At 45.9% G+C, this 17,758-nt stretch overlaps 1 protein-coding gene across 1 annotated transcript; it reads right to left on the reverse strand.

The window, feature by feature from the left end:
• Window positions 1–1,299: 1,299 nt before the first annotated feature.
• On the reverse strand, window positions 1,300–2,522 carry LOC103759887 (histone-lysine N-methyltransferase SETMAR; the record flags this gene model as incomplete). The annotated part of the gene is given in 2 exon segments (XM_029958284.1): window positions 1,300–2,366; window positions 2,368–2,522. Coding segments are annotated over 2 exon segments (798 nt in total), but the record flags the coding sequence as incomplete, so codon positions are not given.
• Window positions 2,523–17,758: the final 15,236 nt, after the last annotated feature.

The raw sequence follows: 17,758 nt of genomic DNA on the forward strand, positions 1-17,758 counted from the left end.
AAGACCAGGAATGCAGGTGCTGTAAAACTCATCTTGAAACCCTTCCCAGGAGGGAAGGAGGAAGCAGATTGGATCATCTGCTCCCAGCCCCGTGCTCTCAAAGTGCATGGGTGGCTGGCATGATGCCTTTTGGGGGAGAAAACCAGAGAAGCCTGTAAATAGGACAAGGGGCTGTGTAATGCAGGCTGTGCTCTGGTATCTGGTGCACTCCGAGGTGTGGGATCTGAGGGCTTGTCTCCTGGAGCAGCAGGAACCCTTAGTCAGGGAATGGCCACTCAGCTGGGAAACTGCTTGAGACAAAAGTTTCTGTCCTGATAGAAGTGACACTTAATCATGTGATTCCTCTTAGGGGTAATGATTATCTTAACATAAACCCACATCCACGTGGAAATCCTGGGAGCAGCACGAAGGCTCTGAAGTGGGGAGAAGCTAAGACTGCAGTTTATCAAGGAAACACAGGTAACAGACACCAAGTAAGATTTTGTTTAGCAAATAGCAAAAGAAGAGCAGCAAATTGTCCTTTATCCCTGGCAGTATCAGGTTAAACACAGAATGGTTCAGGATGGAAGGGAACTTAAAGCTCATCTTGTTCCAACCCCCTTTCCCAGGGCAGGAAACCTTCCTCTAGACCAGGATGCTCCAAGCCCTGTCCTTGGACTGATATGATCATATTTCAGTTGGAAAGTAAATCTCCAGATGAATGAATATAGAAATATTGATAATCATTCCTGCACTTTGAAAGGATTACACAGAGCTCCCAGTTCTGAGCTGCTGGACTGGCCTCCTGGTGAAAGCACACACTGAGCAGGGAGCTGCAGCTCAGTCTTTCAGTGGCACCAGTTTTTCAGGTCCAAATCAAAGCTGTCTGAAATTTAAAAAAAAAAAAAAAAAAAGGCTACTGATGGCCTGCAGATGCACTTTTGTATTTTTATTTTCAGTCAATTGTCAGGCTCATCCTGCAGGGTCTGGATTTGCTCCCTGGGTACTGAGAGGGCTGGGCAGTAACAGGGATGTGCTGCTTGCTGTTATTGCAGAGATCTGAGATAGAGGAGCCTCGGGGCTGATGTGATTAAAAAAGATGGGATGTTCTGCTCCTTGGAGCCTGCCCCACTTCACAGGAGCCAAATGGGAATGCAACAGCCAGTCACTCACAATCCAGTGCTGGCATGCAGCTACGTGGGGCTGGAGGGGGGAAAGGGGGACACAAAGCCCTCAAGCTACTCTTATTGTCAATAATAATTATGTATGCTTTGTGCAACAAAAAAATGTATAGCAAGTAATTTCAAAACTATAATTGAATGAGTTTTAAGAAACCAAATGCCTTTATTGCAAATGTCTGGTGTCATTTTCTTGTGTAATTTTCAGTGATTTTTCTTGCTGTTATCACACATCCTTTCCATGTACAAGTGTTAAAAGTACAAATTCTTTCTGAAAGAAGGTTTCTCTCAAACTGAGAGCTGCTTTAATAGACACCAATCTGTCAGAGGAAAACAAGACAGAAACACCAGACCTGGCTTAGTAACTCATTTTGGACCATCCTGAAGCTCCAATAAATCCCCTGTATCATCTACCTTGAAAAGGCTTCAGGATGTTGCATGAAATTATTCTCAAAGCTGATACTCAAACCCACATGGGCTTCCTTGTTGGAACACAGAGTTTTATTTAACAGCAATTTAACTACTAGAGAAAATCCAATTTTCTAGGTAAGCTTGAGGCTGAAAGGCTATGGAGAACTGTCTGGTGTGGAGAAGAGGGAGCTGTCCCAAGGTAAGAAGGAAGCACACGTGGGGGAACCACAGTAGCAGGGCTTTCTCAGTCTGTTATCCTCCTCCAAAGGGTTGTGTTCTCTGCTGCCTCCCGGTGAATTATGGAACCTCCCAGAATAATCAAAGGACAGCTCCTCTCCAGCAGGAATGTCAGTGGCTGCAAACAGTGCCAGCCTGGGCACCATGGAGTCCACCCGGACGGGCACCATGAACAAGTTTGGCTCACAGGAGTGGTTCAGGAACCTGCCCACGTTCCCCACGCGCGTGGGGTCCACGAAGGTCTGCAGGACCCGCCCGTCGTGCAGGTGCTCCCTCACTGCTATGATGTAGTTGGCATCCTGGGGGCTCTGGGCCTGCATTCTCCTGCGTGCCTCGGCCGTGCCCAGCACCTCCCCGGCGTACTCGCAGACGAAGGTGCCCCGGGGGACGGGCTCCAGCGCGCGGACGCCCCAGCCCTTCCTGGGGGTGCGGAACACCTGGAGCCGCAGCGCAACCCCCGCTGCCAGCCTGTTGGGGACGACTCCGCCTCACCTTGGCAACAGGGCGTTGCACTCGAACACGGCCTGGCAAACCCTTCCTGCTCGGCCCCCCGCAGCACGGCCCGCTGTAGTTGTCACCGCGGCCCAGGCAGGAGCACTCGGGGGCCGCGCAGGAGCTGCTCCGGCAGGAACATCCCGGGAAGGTGATCTCGGTGGGGTCGATCTCCCCGTCCGCCCCGGGCACGCTGTCCGGGCTGTACTGCAGAGAGAGTGACAGTCAGAGCTGGGCATCGCCAGGGCTTCAAACCAGAACCTGAACGAGTTTGTGCCTGGCAACGAGCCAGCTCTGAACTGAAACCACCAACACTTCATTGCCCTGTAAACTTCCGACTCCAAGCCTTAACTTCTCGAAAATGTTTTAAAGGTTGCAAATCAACGTATCCCATATGGACTGAAAAAGAATCAATAGTCTGTCAGTGCCTGAATTCTCAAAATAGTCTCTCAGCCTGAAAAAAATGCTTAGTGGAAAAAGCATGTCAGCTAATTACATCTAGTCTACTATATATGATTTTTATGTAAAGAAATATCAAATGTGTTTATTTATAAATATATTTATAGATAATATTTATACGCAATATTTATAGATTTAATTATTTACAGAATTATCGAAGTATCATTAATTTCCTCCCCTTTCAAAACAATGACTACATAGAAGGTTAGTTTATACCTATTCTTAGCCACAGAATTTCAAATAGCCATTTATGTTAAAAAGGAAGATGCTTCCAATTTATCTCTTCAAATTGTTACATTCAAATTTCCTCTTAATTCCGCCAGAAAAGCAGGTTCTGCAGTTACACCAATGCCCCCAGCAGGTGAGTGGTTATAGAACCACCGAGTGCTGTGAAATAAAAGCTGACAGACTTCGCCAAATTTGAAAGCCAAGATATAACGACAGCTACGTGTGTATTCTTATTTCCTTCTCAGCATTCGGCATGCAAAGCTTTATTTAGCAGGCTGGGGGACGTGCTGTCGCTAAATATTACATTTCACAGCAGGTTGTGTTCTGGGTGTTGTGAAACATGGCGGTGATTCCCCAAGTTTCTTTTTTTTTCCATAAACATCAGCTTCTCGCTCGCTTGGCTTTACTCACAACTAAGTTTAATAGTCCCTGGCCTGTCATACATTGCGCTGGCAAGGCCTCTCCGAGCGAGGGTTAGGTGACATATTAGGAAGGAATTGTTGGCTGTGAGGGCGGTGAGGCCCTGGCAGGGGTTGCCCAGAGAAGCTGTGGCTGCCCCATCCCCGGCACTGCTCCAGGCCGGGCTGGAGCCCCCCCGGTGTGCGGAGGGTGTCCCTGTCGCCCTGCCCCGCCTGTGCCCCCGGTCCGGTACCTGGAGCTCGGCGGGCTTCTCCCCGCGCCACAGCGGGCATCGCCACGGGCTCGCGCCGCCGCTTCAGCTCGCCAATGGCCGCCCCTGCCCCGTCGCCTGCCGCGCCGGCCGCGGCCGCTCGCTGTTTGGCGGCGGAGTGACTGACAGCGCCGGGGGGGGCGGGCGAGCGGCCGCCATGTTTGTGCGCAGCCCCTCAGAGGGCGGAGTTGTATGAGGGGAGACCCGCCCTGCCCGCCCACGATGGTCCTGAAGAGTGCCGCCCCCTTGCAATGGTCCTAAAGAGTGCCGCCTCCTCCCAATGGTCCTAAAGAGTGCCACCTCCTCCCAATGGTCCTAAAGAGTGCCGCCTCCTCCCAATAGTGCCACACCGTTCTACACAGCCCCCCCATCACCCTACAAACCCCCGCATCGCCCGGGCAAGGCGGCTGCTCTGGGCCAGGGCTGCGGGAAGGTGCTGGTGCAGGACTCTGCCCCTTCAGGCACCGAGGTGGGCTGTGCGTCCTGTTCTTGCACAAGTTGTCCTTTAAACTACTGAGTTGTTTTAATTCTTCACGTGGCTGTGAAGCCTTGCGCGTTTTGAAGGTATTAGGGGTTGGTTTTGGTTCTTTTTTGGGTTCATTTTTAGTAGGTTCATGTGTCCCCCCGCTCTGGGGACGGGACAGCCCCAGCAGGTGCTGTACCTGCAGGAACAGAGCCCAGCCCGACCTTCCCTGGGCTGCTTTGGCAGGGCATAATTCCATGAGTTTCCTTCCCTGGATAAAGGAAATTGCGAGACCATGGAACCCAGTTCTGCCTTGGAATCACAGACTGGTTTGGGTTGGATGGACGTTAAAGCTCATCCAGTAATGAGCCATGCCCTGGGCAGGGACACCTTCCACCAGCCCAGGTTGCTCCAAGTGCCATCCAACCTGGCCTTGGACACTACCAGGGATGGGGCAGCCACAGCTTCTCTGGGAAACCTGTGCCAGGGCCTCCCCACCCTCCCAGGGAAGGATTTCTTCCCAATATCTAACATAAACCAGCTCTCTCTGAGCTGCAAACTGAGCTGTGTCTTGGAAAAACAAAGCCATGCCTGCATTCTTCACGTGCTGGTGGTTCCATTAGCTTTTGTATTTACCCCCGGGTCAGTTGTTTTGGAGGTTGAGGAAGCTCTTACCATCATTTCACCTCCTTTTGCCCTTTGTGTGAACCAGGTGTTTTCTGTTTGAAATCAATTACCACACCCACAAATAAGCTCCTCAGACTTGGGAGACAGAAGTCCCTCCAACAAGGTGTTACTCGTGTTTCCTTTTCCCTGTGGTGGTTACTGATGTGACTTTTCTGATCCCTCTTTCTGCAGCATCCAGGGAATGGAAAGAGTCATCACCTGTTGTGTGCTCTTCCTTCTGCCTGGGAAGAGGAGCTGAGCAGCACCAGGAGAGCTGCAGGTGAGATGAGTGAAATCTGTGTTTCTAGTTGGCAACAGGGATAGCAGAGTTGGTGGGAAGATAATGGATGGGTTATTTATTGCACTCAGGCTTTAAGGAAAGAGAAGAGGCACCTCTGGAGGTATCAGTCCTCCCAGTATCTGGTCAGTATAATTTTGGGGAAGACTTTAATCAATTTAAACCTCAGATTAGTGCATGCTCCTGTGTACCCAGAGCATCAGTGCTTCAGAACTGAACGAGATGCACCTGGTGGAAGGGTTTAAATACACACAGCTGTGTCCTGCTCCCCATGGTGCCTCCAAGCCCTGCCTGCTTGGGGTTGGTGCTCTCATCCTGTGAGCACTTCCTAGTGTGGGGAAGGTGGCAGAGCAACTTTGAGAGATGCTGAAATGGTGAGTGATTGGAGATATTAAAATGCATTTTAGTTTAGGGCTTTCTGTTATTACCAAGTCAACCTTTAGATCAAGACCTGTGTAATTTGGCTGCTAATCCATAATGCCAGATGGAATTCTCTTCCATTTTGAAATGATTGAAGTAATGAGTCATTGCTCTGTAGTAAAAGAAAACAGATTGCTTTTATGTACAGGAGATGGGGTTTGGAAATCTGCAAAAGGTCATGGAGAATCCTGTGTTTTCCTCCTCCTTATCCCACCCAGGGCTTCTATTATGTTGAATTACAAATAGGCTAAACTGTTGAGATGTCCATGTTGGGTGAAAAATGGATGAAAGCTTATTTTCATTTGTATGTAAAATTGTGGAAGGAAAGCTTAAAATGGAGCTGAAAGAGTCAACTGGAGGTGAACTTTGTGATGCTGAGCTGAGGCACCTGATGCAGCTGGAATTTCTTGTGCACCACATTTTGCTGTCTGGGATGAGACTACGAATCATTTTTGTTACCTTGCAGGCATTGGGCTGTTGGATTTTCTGCCTATATAAATAATTATAATGATTTTTGTGACCCTTCTCTGCACTTTTTGGATTTCCTTATATCCATCTGCTAATTGAAATGTGGAAGGTTAAGTGTGCCTGAACTGTGAGTTCTGTCTTCCTCTCCCTTCCCTGAGTTTTGGTGGCTGAGGCAGTGTGCTGTAACGAGGTGGTGGAGCTCAGGGGGCTTTGGAACACTCTCAGGGCCTGAGATTCCACAGCCTTTTAGGACTGTACCAACCTCCCAGGGAGAGTGATCAGAAGCCTTTTGCCAAAACAGCCTGTTTGAGGGATCCCTTTGGCTTTCTGGTTTCCTGGGGAACCAATCCCTGAAAGAATAAGGTGTTCCTTTTAGGTATTTTATATTATGTCACACGTGGATTCTGTCTGACTTTGTTCTGAACAGCCTATTCAGATAGTTTTTAGATGTTTAGACTTGCTGTTTTACATTAAAAGGAAGCACATCTCCTGTGTGAGATACTGGAGATACCTCCTGAAGTGCTTCTTAAATTGTGGCATTGAGTGCAGGCATTCCAAAGGGACTTTAGGCTGTCATTCCCTGGTTGAGAGTTTTAGCTGCCTTATCCATGCCCTCTTTAGGCTGTGTCTGTAGTTAATCTTAGAGACTTTTTTTTAACTCCCTTATTTAAAGACTCCTCACTTTGTGCTGTTCCTCTGCTCGTGTCAGTTTGTCCTAGTTCTGGCTGGACACAGGTTTGAATTTTCCTTTGATTTGACCTTCATTTTTGGATAATCATCCCCATCAGGTTGGTGGCAGGTCCTCTGTGTCCTTCTGCCTGTCTGTTGTGCGTCAATTAGAATATTGATTTGGGGGAGTGAAGAATAAAAAGCCACTATCCCATGAGTTGGAGCAGAGTGACAATGCTCTAAGGCTGGCCAAGTGCAGATTGGTGTTTGCATACCAGGGGTGTGCTGGCTGGGGAAGGTAAAACCTCTGCATTTGTTCACTTGTGTTCGTGGCTGGGAGAGTCACTGCAAACAGTCACAGTTGGCAAAGTGTGATGCAAAAACGTGCCTTGGTTTATTAAGACACTTGCAGTTTATTGTTTTTTAGTAGTAAAGCAGTAAGATATCAGTGTTCTACGCTGTATTTAGGCAAGATGTACGGACATGAGCAATCTGACACTGCCGAGCAGTGTCTGCTCAGAGAACTGTGGCAAGACCAGGTGTGAAGGTTTTGTTCCTGGTTTTGTCAGTGTGAGGTGCCTGCCACACACAGGTGGTGCCTCAGCACTCTGCCATGAAATGGGGAGCCAAAACACAGATATTTCCATTTCCCACTTTGGAACCATTCTCAGAGCAGTCTGAGGTTATTTTACCATGTGCTTCAGTGCTAGTCACAAACACCTGATGACCACAGGTACGACTCCTCCATGTGCATCTGATTAAAATGTAATAAATACTTTAATACTCTCTAGTATTTGCTTACCCAGGAAACTGGGGTTTGGCCATCTCCAGCTCAATTCAGTTGTACTTTCCAGCCTGTGAAGTCCATTAAAGAGCTGTCTGGGCTGAGGGTTTGGAGTGATGAGTCCCTGCAGCCTGTGCAGGGGCTTTGGCTGGCACTGCCCACTCACTTCCAGGCCCCCTGGCCCTCCCTGGGATTGGGAGCAAGACCTGGAGGGTCATTTCCCAGCCCCACTCCTGCCTGCTGGAGCTGTCTCCTGCTGTGTGCTAATGAGCTGGCTAAATCTTCTATAAGGAAGTAGATGCTGGAGTGAGAGCTGTGGTAATGATGTTTGTAAATCCAGAGAAGTTGAGGATCTGTCTATTTAAGCAGTGTCTGAGCTGTGCAGAGAGAGCTGACCTTGGAAAATGCTGTGTTTGAATAACACAGTTTATCAAAATATCTCCAAGTGCTTTGCAGAGAGAGATGAACTTTGTTTCCTTTCTTGTACAGATAAGAGAACTGACGCAGGAGCACATGGGAGAAGTTAAGCAGTGGTTGAGCTCCTGGTTATCCCAGGGCTCTGCATTTCATCCCTCCCCGAGTGCTGCTCTTGCAGCATCGGTTGGGTGACATGAACCATAAATCTCTCTGCCAATACAGGAGCACTCACAGAGTCTTGGCTTTCAGATGAGTAAAGTTTCATAAGATTTTGTCACATCACTGGAGATAAACAAAACAAGTGTAGACCAATGGGAACAACTCAGCTCTCGCCATGCAAATTGCTTCCTGATTAATAGCAGCATAGTTCACTGAAAATTAATCTCAGGATGTATTTCAGTTAATTAAATTCACATCCACGAAGTATTTTGGCCTGACAGCAGTAGGTGAGCCACTTGCAAAGACTAGATGGACCACCCATCTCCTGGCTAAAACCGTGATGGTGTTTTGCAGGGAGTCTTTCCCTAGTGTATTCTCTTTTTTGTTAGCAGAGGATGCCCTGTAACAACATTCCAGTTAAATAGACTTCTGTGTAACAGTATTTCTTCAAAAGAAACTCATTACTAAGCCACACACAGAACTGCCTTGCAGACTGGACAAATTTCTTCCCTTTGAAGTGCACATCAACTTCCTCCTGTGCTCCCCGTCTGCCTTGTCTGAGCAAACTTCATTTGACACCGGTGACCCCTGGCATTTCCCTCGGGCTGAGGGAGCTGGATTTGCTCACCACTCAGGTCTTTTATGAACTACATGTGCAGTGGGCAGTTCCAGGGGATGGAGCCAGTGTTCCAGTGGTTGTATTAGCACTACATTAGCACGACATCAGCACTGCAGCAGGCTCAGCAAACTCCTGCAAAACGGGCTTTGTGCTTTCGCTTAATGCCAGAGACACAACTGCCCGGTGCTGGTGGGAAAGGGGGAGAGGAAGCAGAGAGGATCCCTGGGGGGTTGCTGGGCTGCCTGTCCCCAAAAGGTGCTGTGCAGTTCCTTTGGCCTGGGCAGGGTGGTTGGTTCATGGATATTGTGCCTCAGTGGCTTTTGCATTTTCACAAGGCTGTGCCTCCAGTGTCTGCAGCACCAGATCTGTTTGTCAGGCAAATGTTGGGTCAGGCATGATGGATCAGGGAACAGCTCCTTCCTGTTCTCATCACACGTAGCATCTTGTTCTGAGCCTTTCCTTTATTAAATGATTTGACAGTAATAAAAATAGGTTAGTTCTCTTTTTTTCCACAAGCAATATTTGCTTAATATATTACAAATCTTTCAATGTGATGATTCTGTGCTATTTATGCTTTCAGAAAGATTTTGTTTTGCTTTTTTTTTTCTATTTGCATTGTTGAAAAAGATGTGTCTGGAGAATAAAGAAGTCCCTTATCTTGCCTTGCTGCTCTATAACTGTACTTTGGTTTAGATTAAATCCATAATTTTTCCTTGTTGGTATGACAACAGAAAACATAAATGTGAAATTAGAATAAGAATATAGATTAATGGTAACTGTGTGTGCTGTGGTTAAATAAATCACTTAATGATTACAGAACAATAATTCAGCATGGCCTGCAGTCAGATGCTTTCAAGGGGGGAGGAGCAGTATAAAGAAAGAATTATGAGTGTTTAATGTAGTATTTCACTGTGATACTAAATCAATTCCCCTCATCAAATTATACAAACAAATTTATGACTGTGTGCGTATCCAGGGCAATTAATAAACCATCTTCTATGGCACTAAGATACGTAGTTTTGCACTGTAACCTTTAAATACAATTTATCTCAAAGACATAATGCTTAAATGTTAAATGTTCCTTCTCACAGAACATTTAGGAAGGAAAAAAGAAATGATGCCTTACTAAAAGAAAGAGTTGGTTTCCAAGAAACTGAAATTCTACATAAACTAATTACCCTTCAAAGTTATTAATTTTGATGTAATCTCTCAATTTTTATCTGAATGTTGTCTGCAACACTGTTTTTGGGTGGCTTTAAACCAACAGAGTAGGTTAAAATTGGATATAAGGAAGAAGTTCTTCCCTTGAGGGCCCTGGCACATGGGAGGGGATCAGCACCTGAGAGGGATCTCTGCTCATACCTGGCCCACCTGGTTTGGAGAAACCCTTCAGTTGAGGTTAAAAGCACAAACAGGCTCTGGCATCCACGGGTCAAGAGCTCCCTGGGGGTGGTTTCCAGCTCTAGGAAGGATCTCACAGCAGGTGTTTGCAAACATACAAATCAGATGTAAAACCACAGATGTGAAGATCCCAGGATTACTGTGGGGAATCTCCAAGTGAACTCTTTCGGAGTTTATCCCTGAGATCATTAGTCCTGCTCTGACACTGACCTCCAGAAGCATGTCCTGTGTACACAGCCCACATCCCAAAGTGCTGAGCAGGCAAAGGGGAAGGAGTGAACACTGCTCCTGTTTGGAAAACCTTCCAAACCTGTTTGGTAAACTATTTCCAGCACTGTGGAAATAGTCTGCTCTGATTGTAGGTGAGCATTAATTGGGTTTAAAGACTCTACCATAGCAAGGTCTTCAGTTCCTCTCCCTATTACCAGGGTGAAAACACTGACAGAACTGTTGTAATACAGATGAGCAGAACACTTAGTTGTGCCAGCAGTCTATCTGGTTGTTTTTACATCCTTGCTGGTAATTTTGGTGTGTCTGAGGAGGTGATGAGCACTGCAGGGAAGGCTGAGCTGCCCTCCTGGCCAGGCAGGCTTTGTTGTGGACTAGTCAGCTCTGATGACATTATGTGAAAGGTGGAAAAAGTGAAAAGCAATCTTGCTTTCAAAGGCTTGTTGGTGACCTTTAAATTAGGGCTGGGAGTCTCATCATAAACTGCCAGTGCAGGATTCATGACTTGCTCCCCTTTCCTTTGGAACCGAAAGGTTGTTTTCACTGGAATTACCACTTATTACAGAAAGGTCAAACCCACAGGGCTGTATCTCAACAAGTGCAGTGACCTCGTGTTTGCAACTTCATAATTCTAGGTTTGTTTTTTGTACAGATCATGCTGTTGTCATTCTTTTATAACATTGCAAAGAGCCCCATTTGATGGACTCGATGCTGAACTGCTGCAAATTGTTTCTGTTCACTGAGCTGGAATAACGGGCAGTGACCCCAGTGCAGGGTTTGGTGCTTTGGAAGAGCTGTTGCTGTTCAGCTGCTCTTTGCTGTCTCCCTAAAAACCAGTGCTTGGGGACTGGTTCAGGGGTGCTGCCCTGTTGGGCCTGCCAAGACTTTGTCTTTTACTGCTCAGGATATTTATTAAGCTTGTGTTGTATATTGTAGTTGATGACTTGCACATAGTTACAGAAATTATGGATAATGTTTATAGGAGTCCCTGAGGATTCCAGCATGACTAAATTCCCAAATTGTTTTAGGGACTTGCTCTTAGACTAGATTTTACAGCTCTGAGTTGGATAAAGAGCTTGATAAAGAGAATTAGAAGCCCAGTTCTCTGCTATCTATGATTATTTATGATTTTCTATACTTTACCAAGAACTTTAGGCCATGTTTTTGCCCACAGGTCTGCTGGCAATTTGATACTGTTTTGATCAAGTGAATAAAATCTTGGATTCAGGATAGTAGTTGCGTGCTACTTATATAAGCTGGCTTTAAAAATTAGTTATTCTCTTCTGGACAAAAAATTTTTTTTAAAAGGGGGTTTTTAGACCATATTTAAACTCTTAACATTTACTTTTTTAGGTGTGCCTTACATTACATACAAATCTCGAGAGTCAGGGAAATAAACTGGATATAGACCAGACTCCTCACCTAGACTTTAATATGTTTTTGTTTGGCTAGTATATTTATATATATATATGAAAATGTATATGTTTATCTTCTAAAGTCTTGTTGATGTCAGTTTTTTTCCTGTACTTGCTACACTGTTATCTCAATATCTGCCAAGAGATGGCGGTGCAATGCTGCTCCACGGGCTGGGTGAGCCTGTGGGAAGGTCTAGGATTTGGGAAAATGCAGAGGCTCCTTCCCGGGGTTTTCGGTGGCCTCTCCTAGAACAGACCCACACATTTAACAGCTCAATTCGTACCTGCCGTGGGTTGAGAAAATAAACAAAATTCAAACCATTGTCTGCTTTGCAGTGCTCTGCCAGCTCAGGAAAAGTTTCTCTTCCACCTTGCAAGCAGGGTACATGTTTTAACCTGTGCCGTGGCTTGTCCTGCCCTGGGCTGGGGTAATTTAATTTCTGTGTTAGTAGTGGTGTTGTCCTTCTCTCCAAGACAAATCCAAGGGCAGCTCTTGGGCTGGCATCACTTCCATCCCAGCTGATGTGATCCCCTGGCAATAGTGGTGCAATTCTGATTTCTGTTAGCCAGGGAGTATTTAAAAGATAACCCTCACTCCCCAAATATGAATCACCTTGTATTCCTTCTGGGTTCTGGATGGATTTAAGTGAAGCAAGGCTTGCAGGGAGAGGTAATCTCTCCAATTTGTCAGAGTTCAAGCTTTCTGGTTTGAAAGCCCTTTTCCAAATCTCTGTTGTGCAGTCAGACATTCCAGGTGCACCAGAGCACAGAGCTGTTAATGCTGAAAAACTTCCTCTGTGTCTTCTGAATACCAAAGTGTTTCTTGGAGAAGGTGGGTGGGAGATCAGAGGGATGGAGCTGCAGTGCCCTGTTTCCCTGTTAGATGGCTGTGATGGCTGAGGGAGGCTTTGTTCAGTGCTGGGGGCTGTGTCTGTGTGACTGGGGGGGGTGAGGTCAGTGATGGTTTGTCAGTGCTGGGACCTTCCTGTCCCTCCCAGTGGGATTTAGTCCCTGCTGTCAGTCAGGGCAGGCTGCAGGTTATAATTGTTGGATGGTGTGTTGGTGGAGCTGTCATGGGGAGAGAAGTCCCCAGGAAGTAGCTTTTTTTGGTTTTTAATAAGCCCTTAATTTACTACCAGTCCAGTTGCCAGCAGGGTTCCTCAGCTTTCTGCTCAAGAACACCCTTCTAACCCCAAACATTCTCATGCATTTTCCTTTTCCTTGTTTCCTGCTGTTGCACATGAATGACCTGAAAGTTCATCAGTGATGAGGACAGGCAGAACAGTCTGGTAGTGAGCTTCATTTCCTTCCTCTCCAGCCATGGTGTACCCAGAGCTGTGCTCCTGGCTCACCTTGGTGGAAAGAGGTCATCACCTGCCCCACTTGGGCCTCTAACTTGTAGTGTAGTGACTCTTTTCCAGGCCTTTAAGACTGATGATAATGAACTCAAGGCTGAAACAAAACATCCTGGTGCCTGTGATGAGATGTCAGGAAAAGGACCTGAGGTCTGGGCCTATTTTCAGTCCAAAATTGGTTTTCACTGTCAGTTGAAGAGGCTCCCTCCATTCACATGGGATGTTATTTCCTTAATCAACAGCACTTTGTCAGGATGATTTTTCTACTACTCAGTCTGAATTTTCTGTGTCTTAATACAATCTAGTGTCTCCCTTACTATAATAAATATTTTATACTCTTATTCCAATTTTACAGCTTTTCATAATTTGTGCTTCTCAGTGAATGTGAAGTTTCTTACCCAGTGCACATCCTGACTTATTTTTTCACGTAGCCTTGAATTTCATTGTTCTTAAAGCTTTAATAAATACTCCAGTCATTCTAAAGACGTTCTTCACTTGAGGAAAATGAAGGGATAACCTGTGTAATGAGTGGGAAAAATTTATAGCATTTGAAAAGTAAACCTAAGCCATGGTGTCTGTTCTAAAGCCAGGACTGGAATCAGGCTCTCAGTGGTTTCGTGTCTCAGTTCAGCTCCAGGGCAGATGGCTGGCAGGGACACCAGAAGTTGGTCCTTGGCCAGCAAGACATAGAAGTGGGAAGCTGAACTCTGAACACGAGTCCAGAGAGGCCTGAGCCTTGATCCTTGTCAGCAGAGGCTGGTGGAGCTTCACTCTGCTGTGCTCTTGATTTTTTTAACCACATCAGGAGAACTTCAGAACAGAGACAAGTGAAGGACAGGGGAAGTGAGGGCTGGAGGACAAATGACTCATCAAAGATTCCCCAGCAGGATGTGGCTGAGACTTGGGTCTTCTGAGTCCGTGCTGATCTCCTTGCCAACATGCCAGAGCTGGAGCAGGGCACTCAGACCTGCTGCTGCCCTGGGTCTCCTCACCCGGGCTCCAGCAAGGCTCTGCTTTCCCTCTGTTCCAGCTAGACACTGCTGAGGGCAGGGGAGCCCTTCCTTGGCATCAGCAGGCTTTGGGTTAGGCTGGTTCTGCAGAGGAGGGAACATCAGCTTGAAACATCTCTGCAATTTTTGTGGTGTTGAGGGGGTTTTAGATCAAACAGTGACTAAATCCCTGCTGCTTGGGAATGCTGGGGTGTGTTGTGCCAGACAGCGTGCCAGGCTGGGGACATGGACACTGGGGACAATGGGCAGGCTGTGCTCCCTCAGCCCAGATAAACTGTGCTCAGCACTGGGAATCATCCCTGCCTGGATTATCTGCACATATGCCAGGGTGGCAGCCTTTGAATGGTGTGGGTGTGCAGGGGGAGCAGAGACAGAAGAGCCTTTTGTTGGTGGTGTCTCTGCAGGCTCTGCTGCGAGGGGGGGATTATTTAGTGGTGACTACATTTTGTACACGTGCCTGGACAACCCTTGGGTTCCTCCCAAGTTTTTAGGTGCTCTGTTCACAAACCTGTGGTCCTGGAATGCTAATGAATAAAGTGTGTTGCTACTGCCATCACAAATTTATTTTGATAGCAGAGTATTGAGAAACTTTTAAGATTAAGGGTGGAAAGCAATTCCTATTGATAAGAAATCTGAATGCAATTACCAGGGCTTTTGCAATCTGTCAGCATTGTATAAATACATATATATATTCCACCAACTCTGCAGTCCTTTTGCAAATCACTTTGCATTTTATCCCCATCCGTATATTCTCATGGAGTGCCCTGTTCTTTACCTTGGTTAAATTTTATGCTGAAACCTGATTTGTTTACACTGATGGAATTACCTTTGTGTCTTTGCTGCACTCTCTGGTTTAAAGGGCTTCCAACATGAGTGTATTCGTCCGTGGCTTTATCTTTCATGTCTGCTCAGAATATTTTGGGGAATTCTTAGGATCCATCCTTCTCACTTCAGAACTTTTTACTGTAGGCAGTAGTTAAAGGGCAAAGAAAAAAAAAATGCCTTGACCTAGTTCTGGAACTAAAGCCCGCAAAATGTGCCCTGGTGGGGAGTCTCCTTGCTGGAGCTGTGCATTTTGATTCCTGCCTGGCTTTGTCTTTCCATCTGTTCCTCTCATCTGCAGCTCCTGCGCCGTCTCTCAGCGAAGCTGTGATTGCTGGTGTGTTTTATTGTGTGCCAGACTGTTTGGGGACTGGCTGCTGACTTCTTTCTGCTGTGCTGATCTGCTTTTGTTCCCCTGACTCAGATCTGCCTCTCAGCTCCTCTTGCTCTCTCTGACAGACACTTTCCTTCCAGGGAAAACATTCTGACAAGATTTCTATGGAAAGGAACAAAGCCAGAATCTTTTTTTTTTTTTTTTTTTTTTTTTTTTTTTTAGGATCTACTTCTTCCTGTGGCCTTTTATCTGCCTTTGCTCTTGTCTTCTACCTTCACTATGTCATTGCCAAACTTTGTGTTTCCTGTAGTTCTGTTCCATAATCCGAGTGTGATTTAGGATGTTTTCTGTTAGGCTTGAAATAGCTTTTATTTCATTGCTGTGAATAAGGAGTCAGTTTGAGCTGTGTGTTGGATTTATTCCCCCCACTTTCACCCTCCAGCAGGTTTCTTCCCTCCTCTTTATTTTGGAAGTGGACTTGACTGAGTTTGCTGCTGTATAAATGCAGAGCAGCCAGCGTGGTTTCTGCTGGGTTACAGCAGAGATCTGGCATCACAAACTTCACAGAGAAAATCAGTAGTTTTGTTTGCCCAGTGCTTTATGATTTTAGCTTTTGAGTGAAGATGCTGCTGCTCAGGCTTGGTTTATGCTGAGGAGACCAGGAAATGCTCTTGGTTTTGGTTTTTCATTCCAGTCTCCTGAGAGGGATGCACACTGTGGTAAAGGAATTTGACTGAGAGTTGACGTCCAAGATTGACATTTAAAAAAAAAAAAATGGAAAAGAGCTTTAAACTTCATACTGACAATGTTTCCTTTTGTCTTATCATGCACCCACTTTCCATTGTTTCCACCAGGGGCTTTGGAAACTTAATTAAATTCTAAGTAAATTTTTCTATCACAATTGGCACACAGTGCTATTGACAATATAAACAAAGCACACAAATTGTTTAATGCAGGAGGAGGAGATAACAAAAAGGGGGAACTGAAGCCTGGCTTGCTCCCAGTGGTGCACCAGGACTTTTCCAAACCGTGGAGCTCTGCTGTTCCTCCAGTCCAGGCACAGTGTTGCTTCAAAGCCTTCCTCTGATACTTTGCCTCTCTTATGCCTTTAAGAGGAGAGGGAAACTCAGCAGCTGAAAAGCTGCTGAGCAGGACATTCTCTAAATTGCCATTCCGGAGGCTATAAAGGAAAAAAGGACCCTGAGGTGACCTACCAGTGTTTGGTTCCTGCTTGTACAACTTACTGAGCGTGTCAGGTGTTGGTGGAGCAGTAACAGCAGCGTCCTGTGCTGTTCCTGGAAAAGTGGAGTAAGAACAAGACAGGGAGTATTTAACAGTGAAGTCAAAATGTGACCCGGGCTGGTTGGGAAAAATTCCAGTGGAGTTCAAATCTAAAGATGTTTCCTGACAAGCTGTGCAGGTGTATTCTGGGTACAGATGTTTGCATAGGTGTCAGTTACTAAAACAACTGAAAACTGTTAAAAGCAAACTTGATAGTTTGAGGAATATATTAAAAAGAAACCTAGACCTGAGGGGGGGAAAAATATAACCGTGGCATTGACTGTCTTTGTGATAAGGTCTGAGATTTTTCTCAAATAATTAGCAGGATATAAATATATCAGTTCAAAGAAATGTGCAAATCTCTTCTGACAAACATTATTATCTAGAGGCATCCTTTTTATCTGCAGGCATTGTTTCTTGTGCATCCATGGTTACTTATTCTCCCAGAAGGGGGGGGAAAAAAAAGACTTATCTGTTCCTAGGTATTGTGTTTTAGCTCTGGCTAAAGCTGTGCTATGGGTGAAAGTTTTTCTGCATAATCTATCCTGGGAAACGGTCAATAACTAAAGCAGAGTAAAAGTTAATTACCAGCCAGTTGGTGAGGCCATTAAAGCCATGCCCAGGGGGAAGAAGAGGCACCAGAGACAGGAAGGAGGGAAGAAGTGAACACTTCCCAGCAGGGCTGTGTGTGTGAGAAAGGGAAGGCAGTAGTTCCTGTACATGAAATAAAAGAAGGCAGAAGTTTGTGACTCGGTGATTCAATCTGATACACTGAAGGCCTTTTAGTTTTAAAAAAATAATGATTTTATTTCAGACAATCATAGGGTGGTTTGAGTTGGAGGAGACCTTAAAGCCCATCCAGTCTCCCCCCCTGCCATGGGCAACTTCCACTGTCTGCCAGCTGAGCTCTGTGGGTGTTGTTATTTGGGCTGTTTGGCAGCAGAAACAGCAAAAGGTGACCAGGCTGGCAAAAACTGGTCTCTGAGATACTTGGCTTAATTTTAGTGCTTTGCTAATGTAAGAGTTTGATTTAACTGCTTGAGAAAGATGCCTGGATCTTGTTCAGCCTAGGTAAGAACTAGCCCCATTCTGTCAGATAGTCTGTATTTTAATAAGCCTTGTGTGAGGAGTCTGTGTGTTCCACAGCAGAGGTGACCTAAGAGTCTTGTGGGTAATAATTTATATTCTGTAATAATGAGTTTTCTCTAATTCTCCTTCCTGCTTTCCACCTGCCTTAGGTTGTTCACTAAGTAAAAATTAAGGATTTTATAGATCAGAATTCAGATTCTGCTTGG

The sequence above is a fragment of the Manacus vitellinus genome, unplaced genomic scaffold, assembly GCF_001715985.3.
Source record: "Manacus vitellinus isolate BGI_N305 unplaced genomic scaffold, ASM171598v3 scaffold_14_pilon, whole genome shotgun sequence".
In the NCBI taxonomy this organism is placed as follows: domain Eukaryota; kingdom Metazoa; phylum Chordata; class Aves; order Passeriformes; family Pipridae; genus Manacus; species Manacus vitellinus.